Here is a 20,107-nt window from a genome sequence, read left to right as displayed (position 1 = left end):
GGTTCTTACGAAATTGTTCTCACCACAAACCATTATACAATTATTCTTTCCTTTGCGTTCTCAGACTCTGAAAAAGACCGCATTTACTTCTGACAGACCCTGAACGCCAGGATATAGTAACATAGTAACACCCGACTTGTATCCCAACCTTGTTGTACAAAAAGGGGGCTGGGGGGAAGCAAAGCAAGCTGTCAAATAATATGTTCCACGAATGGATTTCGATGGGAGGAGTTTGCTGCCTGCGGGGGTAGAAAGAGACAAACACCTAGAGCATCTTTACTAAGCAGACGCGCTTTAAAAGTCAAAGCTTTGCCATGGGTGTGAGCTAGGCTTGGGTATGGTGGAGAGAGGGGAAAACATTCCTTCGCCTCAAATGAGTTATATCATGGGAGTGCTAAGCACGGACCCGGGACACTTAGTTATCTTCTTGCAAGCCTTTTTTACCCATTGAGTACTGAAGCAAGGCATCCACTGCTCAGGTAAGATTACATGTTTTCCTTTCCTTTATAATTCACAAATATTTCTAGTTCAGTCAGTTTACCGGTGCATTATGTGCTTAGTTTGGTTTGCTCGGAAGAAGAATGCTTTTCTGGTTTATAACACTTGGAAAAAAAGTGTTGGTGGTTGTGTTCCTATAAACTATGAACGCAGTAACATAATCTATGATTATATTTAACAGTAATCCATATCGACAACGGGTGATATTATATTCATTTTAAATCTAATTTGTAATTACAACTACTCGGTGACAATTATAAATTAGCAATCTTCAGGCTCGACTTTTCCCGTAATTGCCTTTTTCATTCATGTCAATAATGTGGATGTGCGGACTTCGTGCAGAAGGCTGAACTTCAATCAACTCGTGAGTGTGTCTACAGTACTTCCACCTGACTGATTCAGACCGGATGACAGCATGCCCATCCTGGAGGGACAGCGACCAAAAGGCCGCAGGGAAAGCTACGTATGAAACTTATATTATTTCTTAACATCCTTGCTTTATCTCTGTGGGAATATTATGAAATACCTTTGTCTGCCAATACGGAGAATGTAAATACTGAGAAGATAGTCACATATTTGTATAAAACCAGAAGAAGGTAGATAACAACTTGTTCGTTGTTATGGAAAGTATCGTTGCCGATCCGTTTTTTTATTTAATTTTATTTTTACGTGGCATTTACCACAATTCTGTACTAAATATGTAGTTATTTTCGCACATTATATTCTTTAAGCATTCAGCCGTTAATTGAACACGAGGTCCAACCTTATTCAACCAAACTTTTCACACTCAGCCTCCAAATTGGAGAGATGCTGGGGCTGTCTCTTCTTGTCTTGCTCAAGTACAAAACGAAATGTTTCACTTTGCAGCCTCGGGAATCGTTGAAACCGGTCCGTCCGGTTCTGGAGGGGGAGAGATGGTCTTATTGGTAGGCTTTTTGTCGATGTTCGTAAGCACATTTATTGAGTAAATGTTTTGTTTACGTGAAATGAAAGAGTAACGCACATTAGACTATCATTAGACAACAGTATGCAGCAGCTATCTTGAAATCCAATCCAAGACAAAGGTGTTGTCCGTGGTTCTGAAACGAGCTTAGCTTTGAAACGTATTATTTATTGCTGTGTCCTTATACTGACCGCTAGGGGCAAAAGGGGAATTGACAGACTGGTTATTACACATCTGTAACCACAACCGGAAAACAAAAAAATAAAACTCTCTAATAGTGGATGAAGAATAAACAAGTATTTTCGACTTCCTATCCAGTTTGGGTGATGGCCGTTTTCAGACGATATCACGAAAATTCAGGGACTAGGAATTCCACAAATGGGCCACATTCTAGTAGTTACTCAATAACTCTTTTACATGAAAACAATAATGTTTTTCTATTGCATAGGAAAACACACAGGTTCTACAAAATGTGACAATTTCGGCGGCGAAGAAAACGGGTAAGACAAGCGCCTTTCATGAACTGACTTTTCGGTTGCCTAAGCAGTTTTGCCATAGCTGCGGCAGTTAACACCGCGCCATTGGTTTAGGTTTATTCACGGCGAATATAAGTGAAGCACGTTTGTCTGGTGTGACACAGGAATTGTCCCCTGGGGTCAATTAAGTGAATTTAATTTAACTCAGAACCATGTGATTCTAATGGATCTAACCAGAGAGTGGCCGTTCTTCAAATTCCGAGTTAAAATATTACCAGTCTTAATCCCATTTTATTAAATTAACCATTTGGGTAATCCACATCACACTAGCCTTGGTGACAGAACATACTCAAATATATCAGGCCCAACTGTAACACATAATTAGTCAAAACTCAACACACCGACTCCCACTCCAGATGCATTTAATATTCATTTAATTTATTCTGAAATAATCATAGCTGTTTTGACCATTTTCATATCCCAGAGGGTGCTGTGAAATTCATTCTCAACGTGGCTTGAAGCGGTTCAAATAAATAATTCAACCTGGTTCTAAGAAGACAAGCTTTAAAGAGAACTTCAGGAAGCAAATTAGAGATTCAATGATCAAATTAATAAATAAATGCCTACAAACAGGAAAACAGCTTCCTCACAATGATAAACAAATTTGTCCTGTTATTTGTAGATTTGTATCACAGACCATCACTATAAAAAGCAACCATAGTCAATTGTTAAAGCAAAATGGGCTTTGTTATCAAACGTACAGTGGATATAAAAAGTCTACACACCCCTGTTATGCCAGGCTCTTGTGATGTAAAAGAATTAGACAAAGATAAATAATGTCAGACATTTTTCCACCTTTAATGTGACGTATAACGTGAACAATTCAATTGAAAAACAAACTGAAATCTTTGAGGGGGGAAAATTACAAATGAAAAACTCACAATAACCTGGTTGCATAAGTGTGCACACCCTTAAACTAATGCTTTGTTGAAGCACCTTTTGATTTTATTACAGCACTCAGTCTTTTAGCATGGCACATCTTGACGTGGCAATATTTGCCCACTCTTCTTTGCAAAAGCACTCAAAATGTGTCAGATTGCGAGGACATCTCCTGTGCACAGCCCTCTTCAGATCACCCCACAGATGTTCAATTGGATTCAGGTCTGGGCTCTGGCTGGGCCATTCCAAAATGTTAATCTTCTTCTGGTGAAGCCATGCTTTTGTGGATTTAGATGTGTGCTTTGGGTCGTTGTCATGCTGAAAGGTGAACTTCCTCTTCAGCTTTGTAACGGACGCCTGAAGGTTTTGTGCCAAAATTGCCTGGTATTCGGAACTGTTCATAATTCCCTCCACCCTGACTAAGGCCCCGATTCCAGCTGAAGAGAAACAGTCCCAAAGCATGATGCTGCTACCACCATGCTTCACTGTGGATATGGTTATTCTTTGGGAGAAGTGCAGAGTTGTTTTTGCGCCAAACATACCTTTTGGAATTATGGCCAAAAAGTTCAACCTTGGTTTCATCAGACCATAACACATTTTCCCACGTGCTTTTGGGAGACTTGATGTTTGTTTTTGCAAACTTCAGCCGGGCTTGGATGTATTTCTTTGTAAGAAAAGGCTTCCGTCTTGCCACCCTACCCCATCGCTCAATCATATGAAGAATACAGGAGATTGTTGTCACATGTAGCACAAAGCCAGAAATTCCTGCAGTTCCTTTAATGCTGCTGTAGGCTTCTTGGAAGCCTCCCTGACCAGTTTTCTTCTTGTCTTTTCATCTATTTTAGAGGGATGTCCAGTTCTTGGTAATGTCTCTGTTGTGCCATATTTTCTCCACTTGATGATGACTGTCTTCACTGTGTTCCATGGTAAATCTAATGCTTTGGAAATTATTTTGTACCCTCTTCTCCTGACTGATATCTTTCAACAATGAAATCCCTCTGATTCTTTGGAAGCAATCGGCAGACTATGGCTTTTGCTCTGAGATGCAACTAAGAACAGCGGAACATTATTTATGGTTAATCAGAGTCACTTTAAATGATGGCAGGTGTGTAATGACTTCTATTTAATATGCGTTTGAATGTGATTGGTTAATTATGAACACAGCCACATCCCCAGTTATAAGAAGATGTGCACACTTATGCAACCAGGTTATTGTTTGTATTGTTTGTATTTTTCATTTTTCCCCCTTGAAGATTTCAGTTTGTTATTCAATTGAATTGTTCACATTATAGGTCACATTAAAAGTGGAATAAGTTCTGAAATGATTTATCTCATTCTTTTACATGACAAAAACCTGGCATTTTTAAAGGGGTGTGTAGACTTTTTATATCCACTGTAATTGATGTGCTGTACAACCCTGTTTCCAAAAAAGTTGGGACCCTACGTAAAATGCAAATAGAAACAGAATGCAATGATGTGCAAATCATGTAACCCCAAATTTAATTGAAAACAGTACAAAGACAATATATCAAATGCTGAAAATGAGAATGTTATTGTTTTTGGAAAAATACATGCCCATTTAGAATTTGACACCAGCAACAAGTTTCAAAAAAGTTGGGACAGGGGCATGTTTACCACTGTGTTGCATCACCTCTTTTAACAATACTCTGTAAGCATTTGGGAGGAGACCAACTGCTGTTGTTTTGAAAGTCAAATGTATTCCCATTCTTGCTTGATATAGGATTTCAGCTGCTCAACAGTTTGGGGTCTCCTTGACCGTATTTTGCATTTCACAATAAGCCAAATGTTCTCAGTGGTGATAAGTCTGGTCTGCAGGCAGTCCAGTTTAGCGCCCAGACTCTTTTACAATGGAACCATGCTGTGGTAATGGCCTACGTGTAGAATGTGGTTCGGCACTGTCTTGCTGAAATAAGCAAGGCCCTGAAAAAGACGTTGTCTGGGTGGCAGCATATGTTGCTCCAAAACCTGTATATATTGTTCAGCATTAATGGTGCCTTCACAGATGTGCAACACAGCCATGCCATGTGCACTAATGCACCCCCATACCATCACGGATGTTGGCTTTTGTACTGTGTGCTGATAAGATGCCTGATGGTCCCTTCCCTATTCAGTCTGGAGGACGCGGCGCCCATGATTCCCAAAAATAATTTCACATTCATATTAGTCAGACCAAAGGACCGTTTTACACTTTGCCTTAGTCCATCATAAATGAGCTATGGCCCAGTTTATGTGGCGGCGTTTCTGGATCTTGTTTTCATATTGTTTCTTATTTGGATCGTAGCGTTTTAATTTGCATTTGTGTATGCAGCGACGTGCTGTGTTCACAGATTATGGTTTTTGGAAGTGTTCCTGAGTCCATGCAGTGATTTCCACTACAGAATTGTATCTGGTAGTAATGCATTGCCGTGTGAGGGCCCAAAGATCACAGCCATCCAGAATCGGTTTTCGGCCTAGTCCCTTATATATAGAGATTTCTCCGTATTTTCTCATGTTTTTTAATGATATTATATACCGTAGATGAGATCCCCATACTCTGTATAATTTTATCTTAAATTGTTGCACTATTTGCCCACGCAGTGTTTCACGGAGTGGTGATCTTCTCCCCATCCTCACTTCTGACAAACCCATCCTCTCTGGAATGATTTTTTAATACCCAATCATGTTACTGACCTGTTGTTGACCTGTTATTCAACCAGGTTTAGTTTTTTTAGTATTATACAACATTTATATTATTTTGTTGCCCTTGTCCCAACCTTTTCAAAAACTTTTTACCAGCATCACATTCGAAGTGGGCATATTTTGTGGATTGATGCTTTTGATCTCCAAACTGCTAGGTCCTACCCAAGGTGCCGGTACCACCCCTGAAGGAGACCCTGGATAAGTACCTAACCAGTATAAAGCACCTTGTGGAGGAGGAACAGTACCAGAAGACTAAAGCTATTGTGGAGAAGTTTGGAGAACCAGGGGGCACCGGAGACCTGCTCCAGAAGAAGCTGCTGGAGAGGAGTGAAAAGACATATAACTGGGTACATGATAATCTTTCTCCACAAACTGTCTTCGTAGTCTCTCTTCATCATGTTTTAACCTATAACAAAATAGTCCGATTTGGAATAAAATATTCACATTTGGTTTGCCATTTTCCCCCACATGTGTACAGTACGCCTTGCCAGCGTATTTTATTATAATTCTAGTGTGTACATCAATTATTATTTACTTAGCTGACCCAGGTGTAGTTCAGAGCATGCAACGCCATCCTTGTGGTCCAATGGGGAGCCGGGACAAAAACATAAATGTACTGTACGGATTCACTATTGTAAGTTGCTCTGGATCAGAGTGTCTGCTAACTGTTGTCAATACACAATGTCAGGCCATGTGAACTGTGTGCCGTTAACTGAAAGCCAAACAATATTCTTTTGTAAAGCACCGAAGACCTACCTTTAAAGACTTCTAGGTCTCTGCCTTATGATCGAAGACACTATCAACGCCATGAATGCCCCGATACATAGAACCCATCAATAACAGCTGGCAAAGGAAGGAGGAAAGGACTTAAGCTGTGGCTATAGATCTATCAGACCGTGCCCATTGGTTTCTGGAGGACCAATCCATCAATGGCCACTTAGATGATCAGTCAGTCCTAAATTAAAGTAGCTCCCTGATATTTATCAAACTCCCACTCCCCTCCTTTCTGTCCTCTTGACGTTCTGTCCTCCAAATCTATGCCTCTCTTCCACATCCCGCCTCTCCTTTTCTCACCGCCTCTTCTCCTCTACTCTCCTCCATGTCCCCACCTCTCCGTCTCCGTCTCCGCCTCCCTTCCTCTCCTCCACATCTCTGCCTCCCCTCTCCTCCACATCTCTGCCTTGCCTCCCCGCCTCTCCTCTCCTCCCCACCTCTCCCCTCCCCCACATCACTTCCTTTCCTCTACACCACGTTTCCGTCTCTCCTCTCCTCCACGTCTCCGCCTCTCCTTAACGTCTTTGCCACTCCTCCTCTGCTCCCTCCATCTGTGTCTCTATCCACTCCACCTCTCCTCCTCTACTTCATGTCTTGTCCTCTACTCCTCAAGTCTCTTCCCGTCACTCTCTCCTCCTCTCCTTTCCTCCTCTCCTTTCCTCCTCTCCTTTCCTCCTCTCCTTTCCCCTCTGCTGTTCTCTGCTATCCATCAACCTCCCACTCCAGCACCATCCTGTCTCCTCTCCATCCTCAGATCTTTGTAATGCCCATATCAGGAGTAAAACTGATACTTTTATTTTGTCTCTGTCTCCTCCTCTCTCTGGTCTTCTCTCTCTATATTAGGTGTATGACTATTGGCTTGAAGACATGTATTTGAACCAGAGATTAGCCCTACCAGTTAACTCCAATCCTGCCATGGTATTCCCAAAGCAAAACTTTAGAGATCGCAAAGATTCACTCAGGTATGTTACGTGACTCTGTTGTCTGTCCAAAATACACTTCATAGCCGTGAAATGAATACAGCTATTTGCAGGACCCAGAACACAAAGACATAATAATGCATTATAGACCTTTTGAGACTGGGAGTTGTTCCTAACAGCACAATAGCGGCTTAACCATAATGAGGGAATTTCATTCATTGAGGAGATTATGCAGTCATTTTCTCAATCAGATTATAGTCTTTTGACTGTCAACCAGTTGAATTACATTTGACAAGTGGAATAACGTTCATGATGTTCATGACTCGAATAACCAAATAATTGACCAGACGTTAGGACTTTGATACAAAGCTAGTATAGACTGTACTCAGTCAGATCTGGTCTTACTGGAGTCTTTCAGATAATGATAATAAAATAATTAATGATGTTTTTTTTTTGTCAGGTTATTGTTTGTTTATCAATTCATGTTTGTTACATTTGCCAATGAAACTGACAAACCATTTATGCAAACTTCAGTGACCTTGTTTTCACACTGGCTTCCTTGAAGGAAGATGGAAAAACACAATATCTGATCCATGTTCAGGCAGAGCAGCCCGATCGGTGGTCTTATAGTGAATTAAAACCCCCATGAAATAAAATAAAAAGCAAATAAGGTACGAGGGGGTGTGGCCATATACCACACCCCCTCGTGCCTTATTGCAAAAAAAATGTATATCTTGTAATTACATTGCTGCTGGTGAAACACAATACTTTAGCTTTCTGTCTTGTGCAACAGACCTGACTCGTTGAGAGATTTACAACAGCATTAAGGCCTGTTACCAAACCAGATCTCCATCAGATTTACAGGCAACACGTCACTTTTTTCACATCAGCAGTGGATTCATACAGTGGACGCCCGAAACCCTGAGGAGCTTGTGGTACTAAAATGGATGGTCACAGAAAGTATCAGTAGCCAGTCTAAATCATCTCTCCTCTAAATCTCTGCCTCTTATTAAATAAGCCAGCTTGCCTGCCTGCCTGCTAACACAACACAGGAGCACTCATGGACACACACACACACACACACACACACATGAGCAGCCAGACCCTGGAGTGTGCTGTGCATCCCCATTAGCTTTTGTCAGCTCATGCTGAGCTAAGTGAATACTTCCAGAGGCCCCAGGACCCTAACAGACCGACAGAAACACTTATTAGATTGGGAGTGACAGGACCAAGCAGTCCACTGAGACCACTGACCGGCTCGGTTTGGATGCGGGGGTGTGCAGAAGTATATCTATGTGTGAGAACCTTAGCATGTGTGTGTGTGTGTGTGTGTGTGTGTGTATTGCCCAGTCCGTATATTGATCGGGGGCTGGCTGAACACAGTAACGATGGGACAAATGACAGAGTACACCCAGGATGACATTGCCGTGTTTCCTCCATATTGAGAAATATATACGCACGCACGCACGTGCACACACACACACACACACACACACACACACACACAGACACACACAGACTATGCAGCTCTGTAATAAAGCGCAAATGTGATTACGGTTGAAGTGATGGGGGAGGCATTGTAGTACCATGAGGAACACGGACCAACATCCTGTTTACAGTAACAACCTGTAGCAGCCTTTATTACCACGTGTGTTGACGTGTTGACAACGCGCGCGGACCAATTAGACAGGAAGAACTCAGTTATACATGTGTAGCGAAGCGTATGCAGAAGACAAATGTGTAACCGCTTGAGTAACTGTCTTGTTTCCTAAAATCTCTTGTACTTTAACTGACAGAGATAGAGTGTAAAAGATGGAGGATGTTCTCTGCTGAAAGAGGCGGGAATGGAAGCCATGCTATAGGGGGTATAATGTATGCTGGGGGCAGCAGCTAAACCATCAGACCACCACAGGCCACCTATTATATTATATTTCTTAGGGTAATACACAGTTGAGTTCTAATACTCAGTCAGTGTGGCACCTCAAACTGAGGTAATTGTTGCTGTGTTTTCAGATCAGAATAGCTGGTCAGTTGTCCAACTGGTTGGGAGAGTAACGGGTTTGTGAGAAACGGTTTTTAACAGTGAAATGAATGTTGCTGTCTCTTCAACATGTATTTCTCTTCAATCTCTTCTTAGATTTGCCGCCCACCTCATCACAGGAGTCCTGGAGTACAAGGAGCGCATTGACTCGTAGGTTTTCTTACATGCCTCCACTGTGAGTGTGGCGCATTTATTGAATTCTGTTGCATTCTATTCTATCCGAGTAGATACTGTAGAAACGCTGTGTACAGACCGTCTGGAATGAACACAGCAATAACAGCAAATAACACAGTTATCATAGGAGCCACATGAATCTAAAGCTACATGGACATGGGGCTGTTCACTGCCAACGCCCACATAGCGGTTTTATTCTGTTTAAACCTGTCAAGTTGTTGAGCTGTTTCTCGCACGCTTGTCACAAAGCCACAGGCCTCTCACTCAGGAGTGAATTCACTGGGAAGTGCAGACTGTTTGGTGATCATTGAGGTCCGCTTACGATCATATGGTTGTGTCCGCAATTGCCTGACACGCTTTCACCGGATTCTACTACTGACCTCTCGGGAAAAAAAACACACTGCAGATTTCAGTGAAAGCAGATTGAATTCATCCCACAGAATAAACACACTGTGGAACATTGTTCCCCCTTGAGGTTGTCTGAAGTCGTCTGAGTCCATGTGTCTCTCAGGTATGCCTCCTAACAAGAGAGGTTGTCAGTCACAGTTTATCCCTTAGGTTAGGTGGCAGTGCCTTTTCAATTCTACTCAATTCCAAAAGTTAGCCAAATTCCAATTTCAGCACTTACTCATGGAAAAGGATGTACAGTTACAGTTTCTGTGAAAATTGGAACTTCGTCAGTTGACTGTAAGTCATATGAAATTGAATAGAATACACAGGGCCAGATTGTATTCATATTCAGTATTTTTTCCAGATACAAAAACTGCTCATTCAGAATATGGTCCTGGGACAGGTCAGGGCACTGGGTGGTGATCTGAATCCCAGTCCGATGTGTGTTTCCTGACAGACGGGCGCTGCCTGTGGACTTTGCCCGGGGCCAGCTGGCCGGGACCCCCCTTTGTATGAAGCAGTACTACCGTCTCTTCAACACGTACCGTCGGCCCGGCCTTAAGCAGGACACCCTCATCATCCACCAGCCTGGCTCTTTGGAGCAGGGACACATCATAGTGGCGTGCCAGAACCAGGTCAGAAGGGGGGCTCAGGTCGAGCATCAGACGAATCCCTCCACCCATCCACGTAGGCCCTGGTGAAAGGCACAGCTGTGCCCTAAATAGGGAATAGGGTGTCATTTGGGACGCCTCATTGAAAGTACAGTTTATTAAATGTGACCAAAATTGTGGGTGTTGCAGAGCTTTATTCATTGGGGTGCCTAGTTCGTGTCATGGCTCAGGATTCCGAAAAGTGTGATGGTAATTTAATCGATCAGAACTCTTAAAGGTCAATGATGCCCCCTAGATAAATACCAGATACACTCTCCTACATTCCTAAGAAACAAAGGACAGATACCCTTCTTGGTTTAAGCAGAGGAACATGGTCAGAGTACCTAGTGATGCTCTGGTATTTATACAGACGTGTATCACAATCAAAGAAAATAGCTACTTACCAAGGCAATAGAAAAGCAGACATTTCTCAAATGTACCTTAGTTCAAAACTTCCATAACAAAAGTCTGTAACGCAAATCAAGTGTTTCCTCCCGGCGCCTCTTCCAAGGCCGCCCCCACCCCGGGAAAAGTTCAAGGGTCACTGGCGTAAAATGTCAGGAATGGCGGCATTAGCAACAGTGTGCGGGTCACAGGCTGAGGCGCCGTCGTAAGCATTAACCAGACAGCCGAGTGTTACCCAGGGTCTTCAGACTGGGGTCGTTCATTCGTGTCACTGCCGGCCACCCGGGCATTAGGAAATATCACGGGAAAAGGCTGAAAGGGAGGTGGGAGGAGGAGAGAGTCCTTCCGTACCTGGAGACGACTCCAGGAACTATCAATCAGAGACTCATATTAAGGGGCCGATCCCTGTGGGGAAACAGACGGCTAACTAAATTACCGCTGATTGAATCTGCCACTTTGCTCGAGAGCCTCCTTGAGTCACAAGGACAATTGATCGCGTCCCAGGATGGATGTTTTCAGGCTGCCTCACACATGGCGTCCTACGAGCAGGGCGCCGCAGCTCCTGGGCCGAAGTGCGGTGCACGAAAATAGGAAGTAGTGTGTGATTTGGAGCACGGGATGTGTGCACCGCGGGGGGGTGGGGGGGGGGCATCGTTAACCCATGTCTCACCTACTTTACCTTAATTAGTCAGCAGTGAGGATGGACCCTAATGACGGATCGGTTCTGTGTTGTCAGGTGTGCGTTTTAAAAGGCCTATTGACCCAGCGTGTCTGTTTGAGTGATATGCTGATACGTTCGCTTTCTGGGGAAAAGGGAAGGGAAATTCCAGCAATTCAGTGGCTGCTGGACTGTTGATTTTATTTTATTTGAACATTCAAAATAATAAGAAAACATCTTAAGATTTAAAGTCTTAAAGAATTCTCTATTCCTTACTACCTACTGTAAATGACAATAGTTAAATGTTTCACCAGGACAGGTTTGAAGATGTGGTCTTAAACTATCTGTAAATCCCTGGTGACAGAACAAATACAAGCTAGTTGTGCGCCACAGGGAGGGGAAATGGAAGGCAAGTTTCACAGAATAAAAGGAAATTGCCAAGAACAGAGAGACTAAAAATGGGTAATCGGATGCGCCTGAAACTAGATTTATCACACTGTTGTTTTAATAAGAAATCAACTGTAAGTTTTCAAATCCACAAAATCGAGTGAATGTGGGCAAGTTTAATACCTTATGTTCTAACGCCATTTCTCACATCAGAGGATGTGATTTCCCCTGAAACTCTTTAACGGGTTGTTCACCAGTATCAAATGGAATGGTGGAATGTGTAAAAGGATGTTATGAAACTCCCTAAAATTACATACATAAAATGACGTAATTACAAATCTCTTTCTGGATAATATCTCTGGACTTAATGCACAATGAAAACATTTATAACATACTGAGTGCAGAGGAACTTTCCAGAATGAGATTCTTATGTGTTTAGAATTTTATAAATCCTGAGACATTTGGTGAATTCAGATCAGGTGTCTGTTTTGAGTATTGATGTTTTGGAAATTCTAGCATATTTCAATGTCAAAGACAAAAATGAATTCTAATCCTAAAACATTTATTTCCCCTTTGTCAGTTTTTTGTTTTGGACCTAGTATTAAAGGGCAAAAAGCTGAAAGAAATGGACATCTTAACCCAGTTAGAGAAGATAGTGAAGATGGCAGAGAACAAGGAGGAGAGGCAGCCTCCAATTGGTCTGCTGACGTCTGATGGGAGAACCGAATGGGCCCAGGCTAGAGATGTACTCATCAAAGGTTTCACTGTCTATATTATACCACAAGTAGAATAATAACAGGCTAAAGATGTACTCATTAAAGTTTTCACTGTCTATTCTATATGCAGCTCTGGAAAGAATTAAAAGAGACCACTGCACCTTTTTCTTTCCTTTCCAAAATTGTTGAAAAGCAAAGTTTGGAGTGAAGAACAGAAGCGTTCAATCTGCAGTGGTCTCTTCATTTTAACCCTTCTGTTCCTCACTCAAAACCTTCCTTTTTGCCATTTTTGGAAAGTAAAAGGTGCAGTGGTCTCTTAATTTGTTCCGGAACTGTATATTACAACTAAAATAATAATATAGTTATTAGTACATAATATCAGAGCAACACCTTAAATAGCACATAGCAATTTCATTGGAATTACTTGAATAGCCCGTAACGATATCACAGTATGAACTTGTCTCTCTCTGTAATTTGGTCTGTCTGTCTCTCTGGGTCTGTCTGTCCCTCTCGGGTCTGTCTGTATCCTTCCATCCTCTTTCCAGACTCAGTGAACAGCGAGTCGCTGGCTGTGATCGAGGCCTGTCTGTGTGTGGTGTGTCTGGATGGCCCCAGTGGGATGGAATGCGGCGACACCAGCCGGGCCCTGCTGATGCTGCACGGAGGGGGATACGAGAAGATGGGGGCCAATCGCTGGTATGACAAGCCCATGCAGGTGTGTTCGTGTCGGAGCCCTCATTCATCAAGTGTCTTCTGAGCGGGGTGGCTGATCTCATGTCAGTTTGGTTGAGTGTGATTATATAGGCAGGTAATCTGATCCTAGATGAGTTCTCCTACTCTGACAGACTTCATAAATACGGGCCCAGAGCCCTTTGAATGGAATGGACGGAGACAAAGAGGCCAGGCCCATGCTTGATGCGGCACTCTCCGTTTTTCAGTTTGTCGTCGGGGAGGACGGAGTCTGTGGAACGGTGTGCGAGCACTCACCCTTCGAGGGAATCGTTTTGGTGGCGTGCACTGAATACCTGATGAAATTCATGTAAGCCAAGGACCCAAACACGAATGAATCCATAGGAACGGATAATAAATCTATGTGGCGTGGGTGACTGGTACCCCCCCAGGGTTCTGGTCTGGGTCCTGTGTTTTTACAGCCCCTTAAAACTGCTGGGTCCCATACAGTTGATATTAAACCCTTCTCTCGGGATAAAACACAGCTCTTGGGATTAGTCAAGTGCTTTGACATCTGAGAGTTGGAACTCATTCCCCTGACACGCAAAGTATTAGACTGTTTGCATTGTAGTTGCCAGTAAGTTTATTGCATGAAATATTTCACATATTATACATCTGATATGATGCATTTCCTCTGGAGATGCACAAAGTACTGTAGATCACGTTTTCATGTCCACAGCTGATGTAAGATTTTATCAGTACGAAGGCTTTGAAAGCATAAAAGCTGCGGTCAGTGAATCGTGCAATATAATAGACCATGACACACAAATCGTACGGAGGTCATGTTAACTGCTCTCTCTGCAGGACAGGAAGTCCGTCCAAAATGGGGAGAGCCATCAGCGTATCAGAGCTTCCAGCTCCTCGCAGACTACTCTGGAAGATGTCCCCAAAGATAGAGGGCCTTCTGAAGGCCTCAGCTGAGAGACTACAGAGGCAAGACACAAACAGGCACACACACAGACACTCACACACACGCACACACGCAACAGCGCCCCTCTGTCTTCGTATTTGTAGCCCATGTGTTTGATGCTGCCTGGCTAAAAATAGTATTGCATGTCATACTATTTTTGGCCACACAGCATAAAATGGGCTACAGTCAGAGGGGATGGGGGGGCGCTGTTTTGCGCGCTCTGACGATTGTTTTCAGTGAGCGTTTTGAACAAATACACATCCACAACATACATTCAATTTGTTTGACAATCGGTTTGAATACATGCACACATATGTTGTTCAATGAACACACATATGGAAATCAGATTCTCATCTAATGGGTTTGTGACTTTAGGTCTGCACACAAATATATATGCCAACACACACATATATACGCAAGCACACACACACGTCTTTACAGTAATTCCTTGCCATATGAATTACCGCTTCATCATCTTTTAAAACAATGTTTTCTATTTATTCTTCAGGCTGGTTCGGGATCTGGATATGGATGTCCACAAGTTTGAGGCGTACGGAAAAGAATTCATCAAAAAACAGAAGATGAGCCCAGACGCTTATATACAGATTGCCCTACAGCTGGCATTTTACAGGTACAGCGCACCTGAAGGACAATGCAATTGTTTGAAAAATGAAAGCATGGATTAATTCAAAATGACAATAACACTGTTTAGAGATGCTGGTTGTCACAGTTTTCACTAATTAGTGCTTTTACGGGACTCTTTTTAATATTACAAGGAAACCCAAGTTCTGAAATGAAATAGGGACCCTTATTCCAACATAAATTATAAGCCATCAAACACATCGTCCAATTTTGACCAGGATCACCTTGGGATCAGTATGGGATTAGTCATCACAAAGTGTGGGATGAATTAGTATGTGCTACATGTTAACAGTGTTTTTCTATTTGCCACGGACTTTGTTCTGTGCTCTGCTGTACTCTCCTTTATTCTACTGTACTCTACTGTACCCCGTTGATATACAGTCTTTGCTTTGCACGGTGACATTGCAGGTGTAATGGACGTCTGGTGTCCACTTATGAGAGTGCGTCAATCCGTCGTTTCCACGAAGGGCGTGTGGACAACATCCGCTCGGCTACACCTGAAGCTCTGGCCTTTGTGAAGGCCATGACAGATGAGGAGGCCTCTCTCTCCGTGAGTCATTTTTCTTACTTAGCCCCTCAATTACTGGGCCTCTCCCATAATGCAGTTCATCATGTCCGCTTAAATGAGCCCGGTGCCAAATCCCCCGCCCCCCCCCCCCCCCCTGCCCGAGCGGAGAGTTCGTCCGTCCAACAACAAACACTTGTGTTAGCACACGGGGGCGGATGGGAGACACGCACGTGCTCGCTAGCTCACGCACACGTTCGGCCACAGCCACACGCACCCAGCCATCGCTAGCTCACGCACGCGTTCGGCCACAGCCACACGCACCCAGCCATCGCTAGCTCACGCACGCGTTCGGCCACAGCCACACGCACCCAGCCATCGCTAGCTCACGCACGCGTACGGCCAGACGCAGACACCCACCAGAGTAGCTGTTCGCTCCACGGACTGATAGCAGCATCTATCATATGACTCACAACAGATGTGTCACTTGCTCTCGTCTTGCTACATGCTAAACCTGGAGTAATCGTGTTTGTCTCATGAGTCTAATGCAATTATTCATTATGATCTTCTTTGTATTACATTTTACAGGATTCAGAAAAGATGAAAAGATTGTGCGATGCGATTAACGTCCAGACAAATTACACCATTGCAGTAAGTGTGTGTACACCACTGCACATATTAATATGACAAATGGTGTTCCTTTTCACCAGATACATCTGAATTTAGTGGTAACAGATTGAGCTGTAATGGTTCTCGATCTCTCCCAGGCGATTACAGGGTTGGGAATCGACAATCACCTTCTGGGGCTCAGAGAGATCTCCCGGGAACTCAGCATGGAGATGCCCGAAATATTCACGGATAAAACCTATGTGGCTAGTAACCAGTTCATTCTCTCCACCAGTCAGGTACGCAATGTCGTCGTCATTTCTCGTCTTTCTCTCTTTCTTGGGCAAATTTGCCCGTTAACAGATGTTCATTTAGTGTGCTGGCGAAAGAAGACAAACGTTAGTTCAGTAAATAGGCATGTTGTTCATCGTCTCCTTGTGGATGTTCCTAGTGTAATCATAAGCTCAATATTTGGCCAATGGCATAATCGAAAGTACAGTACACACTATTAACTCCCAAACTGTGACATTATGTGACATTTTTAGTTCTTGGCTCTGCATTTCAGGACTCTCTGGTTTCATTTGGGAGCATCGTAATTCAAAGTGGATTAACAACCTAACAACTCCAGGGGCCATTTGTATGTCCCCCAATTTTAAGGTTGCCAAAAGTATTTGGGCAGATGAACATGATGCACATTAAAGTACTCATGTTGAGCAGTTGGTTGCATGTCCTTTGTATGCAGTGATTGTGACCCATAGACCTCACCAGACCGGTGGTTGACCAGACCGGTTGTTGACCAGACCAGTGGTTGACCAGACCGGTTGTTGCTTTGCTCTTTGCAGTTTCAGGCTGGGTCTCTGTTTTAGCACCGTGCGACAAATGCTGATGTAAAAAGGGCTTTATAAAATGCATTCGATTGATTGACCGGACGCTGGGCATCTTCCCTGGTGATAGTGTGCCAGGCTAGTACCGCTCCCATCTTCAGTCACACTGGTTTCTGGGCCTTTCTGCCGTCAGTCTCGTCTTCAGCATGTGAAAGGCTTTGGATTTCGGTCAGTCCGAAGCTTTTGTAGCCAGTCTGCACTTTAACCCCATAGTCATTTTGTCCTTTCAAATGAAAACCCAGTCAGAGTTCACTGCACACACACACGGCATACGCGTTGACCTGTGAATCGACCGTGAACAGTTTGTAAACGTAACTCCTGTGTATTGCACCTGAGAACACACCTGAGTGTACTGAGTTAATTAACGCTGGAACGTCCCCATCAGGTGCCGACTACAGTGGAGATGTTCTGTTGCTATGGCCCAGTGGTCCCAAACGGCTATGGGTGCTGCTACAACCCGCAGTCAGAACACCTCCTCTTCAGCGTGACCAGCTTTCATGGGAGCACCGAGACCAGCTCGGCTGTGTTCATCCGGGCTCTGGACGAGGGTCTGCTAGAAATGAGGGAGCTGTGCAAAAAGGCTAATAAGAGCCACGCTGCCGCCGCCGCCACCGGATCGAACACAGTTGAACCCAGCCGAGGGTCAGAGGTCAAGCCTCCTGGCACCCCCCAAAAAGCGGGGAAGTAAGGGGTGCCGGAGTCGTTGTTAGGATAGCCTGCTAGAGGTCACGGGCAATCGTCCAGCATATCTGTGTTGTGGTGAAAGGGGTGTTAGTGGTCCTCTGGGTGTTTTCTGTGTTTGTGCAATCAGGTATTCGTTTTGGGACTTTATCTGTTGATTCAGTGTGAAGCCTTAACTATGTAACTATACTATGTACATGAAGTTAGGAGTGAGTAGTTTAGCTGTAATGAACCTATCATTAATTGGACGGGGACAGCGTAGCGTGTTGTGAGAGTGTGCTGACACCAATGTAGAAACAGTGACTCCCATTTGTCATTGCACTGCAGGAGAACAGAGTAATCTGGTCTGTTATTAGGAAACTAAAGCCATGTCTGCTTTTCATAACTGTAGAGATAAACAGCTCCTCTTCACCCACAGGTTGAATGAACTAGCTCCTAAATTATCTCAGTGTATGTACTGTCAACACAATCATCAGTTTTGTCGAAACACCTTATTATAATCACATAATCACTGTGCAAACATTATTAATATTCAAACTAATGGGATTTAAGCCCAGGTGCCAAACATTGAAATAGGGAAAGAACATATGTAGACAATAGTTTCAAGACATTGCCAAAGAGGGTTAACTATCAAGTAAAGTCTATCGCATAACGAGCACTTCAACGTTATATATTTGTTACTTCAGTTTGTAAAGAAATTCTATGAAAAGGATGCTATGTGAAGAACAACATTTCACAGAATTTAGGATAATCATCAAATTATAACCGTCATGACGTTTGTATATGTGAAACAATAGTTTGAGTAGTGAAAATCTAAATGTTAGTAACTACTTCAACAGTTAAGATGAACTGAACTTGATTATTAAGTGATTGCATTATTGGTCAATGTCTGTGTAAACCTTAGTCACTAGCTACAGTATAGACATGATCAGAATAAAAGAATACTACAACAGTGGTACTGTGCAATAAGAAAATAGCTTATGCAATCAAGGATCACAAATTTAAATTAAATGAATTTATTATCTTAGCTATTTTTGGTACTCGTTTTAGTATTGTCCTTTGTGTCTGAAAGAGAATTATCTGAACCATGCATGTTCATTACCTCTATGATCTCCTTTTGCAGAATTTCTTAAAGTTTGTTAGGTTATAAAATCTTAATTGTTGCTGTCACACGTAATTGTTTTGTGTTAATGACATACTGTACTTTTCTGGGCATTTTATTGTATGGGAGATACTAACCACTCCCATTTCTCTCTGTGTAACCAGTGCATGCACTTAAAATAATTCAAATACAAAGATATATTCAAACATTTATATTTTATATTGATCTCTATTAATATATCGTCAAATGTTTTATATTACTCCATACAAAAAGAAAATGCCTTAAACTTGAGATGGCTGTGCTTAGAGTGCAATATTTCCACAGGTTTTGTCATAGCTGGTAGAAACTTGGGTGAAAGTGTAAGTACTGTGTTACAAAGTTTAACCTCTGTATGTTGATAGTCATGTGGATGTGTTCATTCCGATTTAAAAGTTATTACCCTTTGTTGTGAATTATGCAAAAGAATATAAATGTATTATTGATAGGCTGGTTGTGGAGTTTAGTTTCTTCACCGCTTCACGAATGTCACCCTATTGCGTTTATAGTGAACCACTTTTGCCTGGGTCCACAGGACTTCTGATCAAAAATAGGACACTAAATAGGTTGTAGGGCGGCATCTGGGATACAAACGTTCTTTCCTCCTGGCCTGATCTTGTGTAGGCCCGTCCTTTCCATGAACACTACATCCATGGATCATTGTCTGCCCTCAGTCACAGGGCGAGCATGCCAGTTTGTGCTGTATCAGTTTAACGTGGGTGAAGGTCAGGTGAATATGAATCTATGGTTATCAGTGATTTCATAAAAGTAGAAAAAGCTTATTTATTTTTGTAGTTCATAAATGTATTTAAAACAGATGGGTGTTATCCACACTTGAATTGTCTTGTATGAGATGTATTTATTGTAACGTTGTGATGTGCAGGGAGTGCTGCCCTAAAATATTATTTACGTCCAGAAATAAAATGCATTCTAAAATGTTACGTGTGGTTGTGTTCTCCTTGGAATAACATTCCTCAAGTCCTAGGCCTAACCTTAAGTCCTGGGCCTAACCTTAAGTCCTAGGCCTAACCTTAAGTCCTAAGCCTAACCTTAAGTCCTAGGCCTAACCTTAAGTCCTAAGCCTAACCTTAAGTCCTAGGCCTAACCTTAAGTCCTAAGCCTACCCTTAAGTCCTGGGCCTAACCTTAAGTCCTAGGCCTAACCTTAAGTCCTATGCCTAACCTTAAGTCCTAGGCCTAACCTTAAGTCCTAAGCTTAAACTTAAGTCCTAGGCCTTACCTTAAGTCTTAGCCCTAACCTTAACATATTAACAAATATTAACATTATTTTACACAGCCCTTATTACACTAGGATTCAAAAAATGCTTATACAGATACCCAG

The 20,107-nt window shown here is 42.8% G+C and overlaps 1 protein-coding gene across 1 annotated transcript; it reads left to right on the top strand.

Annotated features, from left to right (window-relative positions):
- Positions 1-240: 240 nt before the first annotated feature.
- On the top strand, positions 241-19,688 carry chata (choline O-acetyltransferase a). Its single transcript, XM_010869347.4, has 15 exons — positions 241-479; positions 841-961; positions 5,712-5,903; positions 7,174-7,292; positions 9,388-9,441; positions 10,313-10,490; positions 12,536-12,713; positions 13,217-13,386; positions 13,610-13,710; positions 14,205-14,333; positions 14,819-14,941; positions 15,361-15,502; positions 16,046-16,108; positions 16,225-16,362; positions 17,333-19,688. The coding sequence occupies exons 2-15, from the start codon at positions 914-916 to the stop codon at positions 17,633-17,635; spliced, it is 1,938 nt and encodes a 645-aa protein (XP_010867649.2). The 5' UTR covers positions 241-479; positions 841-913; the 3' UTR covers positions 17,636-19,688.
- The last annotated feature ends 419 nt before the right edge of the window (positions 19,689-20,107 follow it).

Source organism: Esox lucius, chromosome 6 (genome assembly GCF_011004845.1).
Source record: "Esox lucius isolate fEsoLuc1 chromosome 6, fEsoLuc1.pri, whole genome shotgun sequence".
NCBI classification, from domain to species: Eukaryota; Metazoa; Chordata; class Actinopteri; order Esociformes; family Esocidae; genus Esox; species Esox lucius.
The sequence above is the reverse complement of the archived record's forward strand: the minus strand, read 5'-3'. Positions and strand labels throughout refer to the sequence as shown.

Excerpts from the sequence above, each read along its gene's own strand:
- chata (XM_010869347.4), top strand. The coding sequence starts at position 914 with ATGCCCATCCTGGAGGGACAGCGACCAAAAGGCCGCAGGGAAAGCTAC. Across the intron at positions 962-5,711 it reads AAGGCCGCAGGGAAAGCTAC|GTCCTACCCAAGGTGCCGGT; the intron begins GTATGAAACTTA and ends CCAAACTGCTAG. Across the intron at positions 15,503-16,045 it reads ATGAGGAGGCCTCTCTCTCC|GATTCAGAAAAGATGAAAAG; the intron begins GTGAGTCATTTT and ends TACATTTTACAG.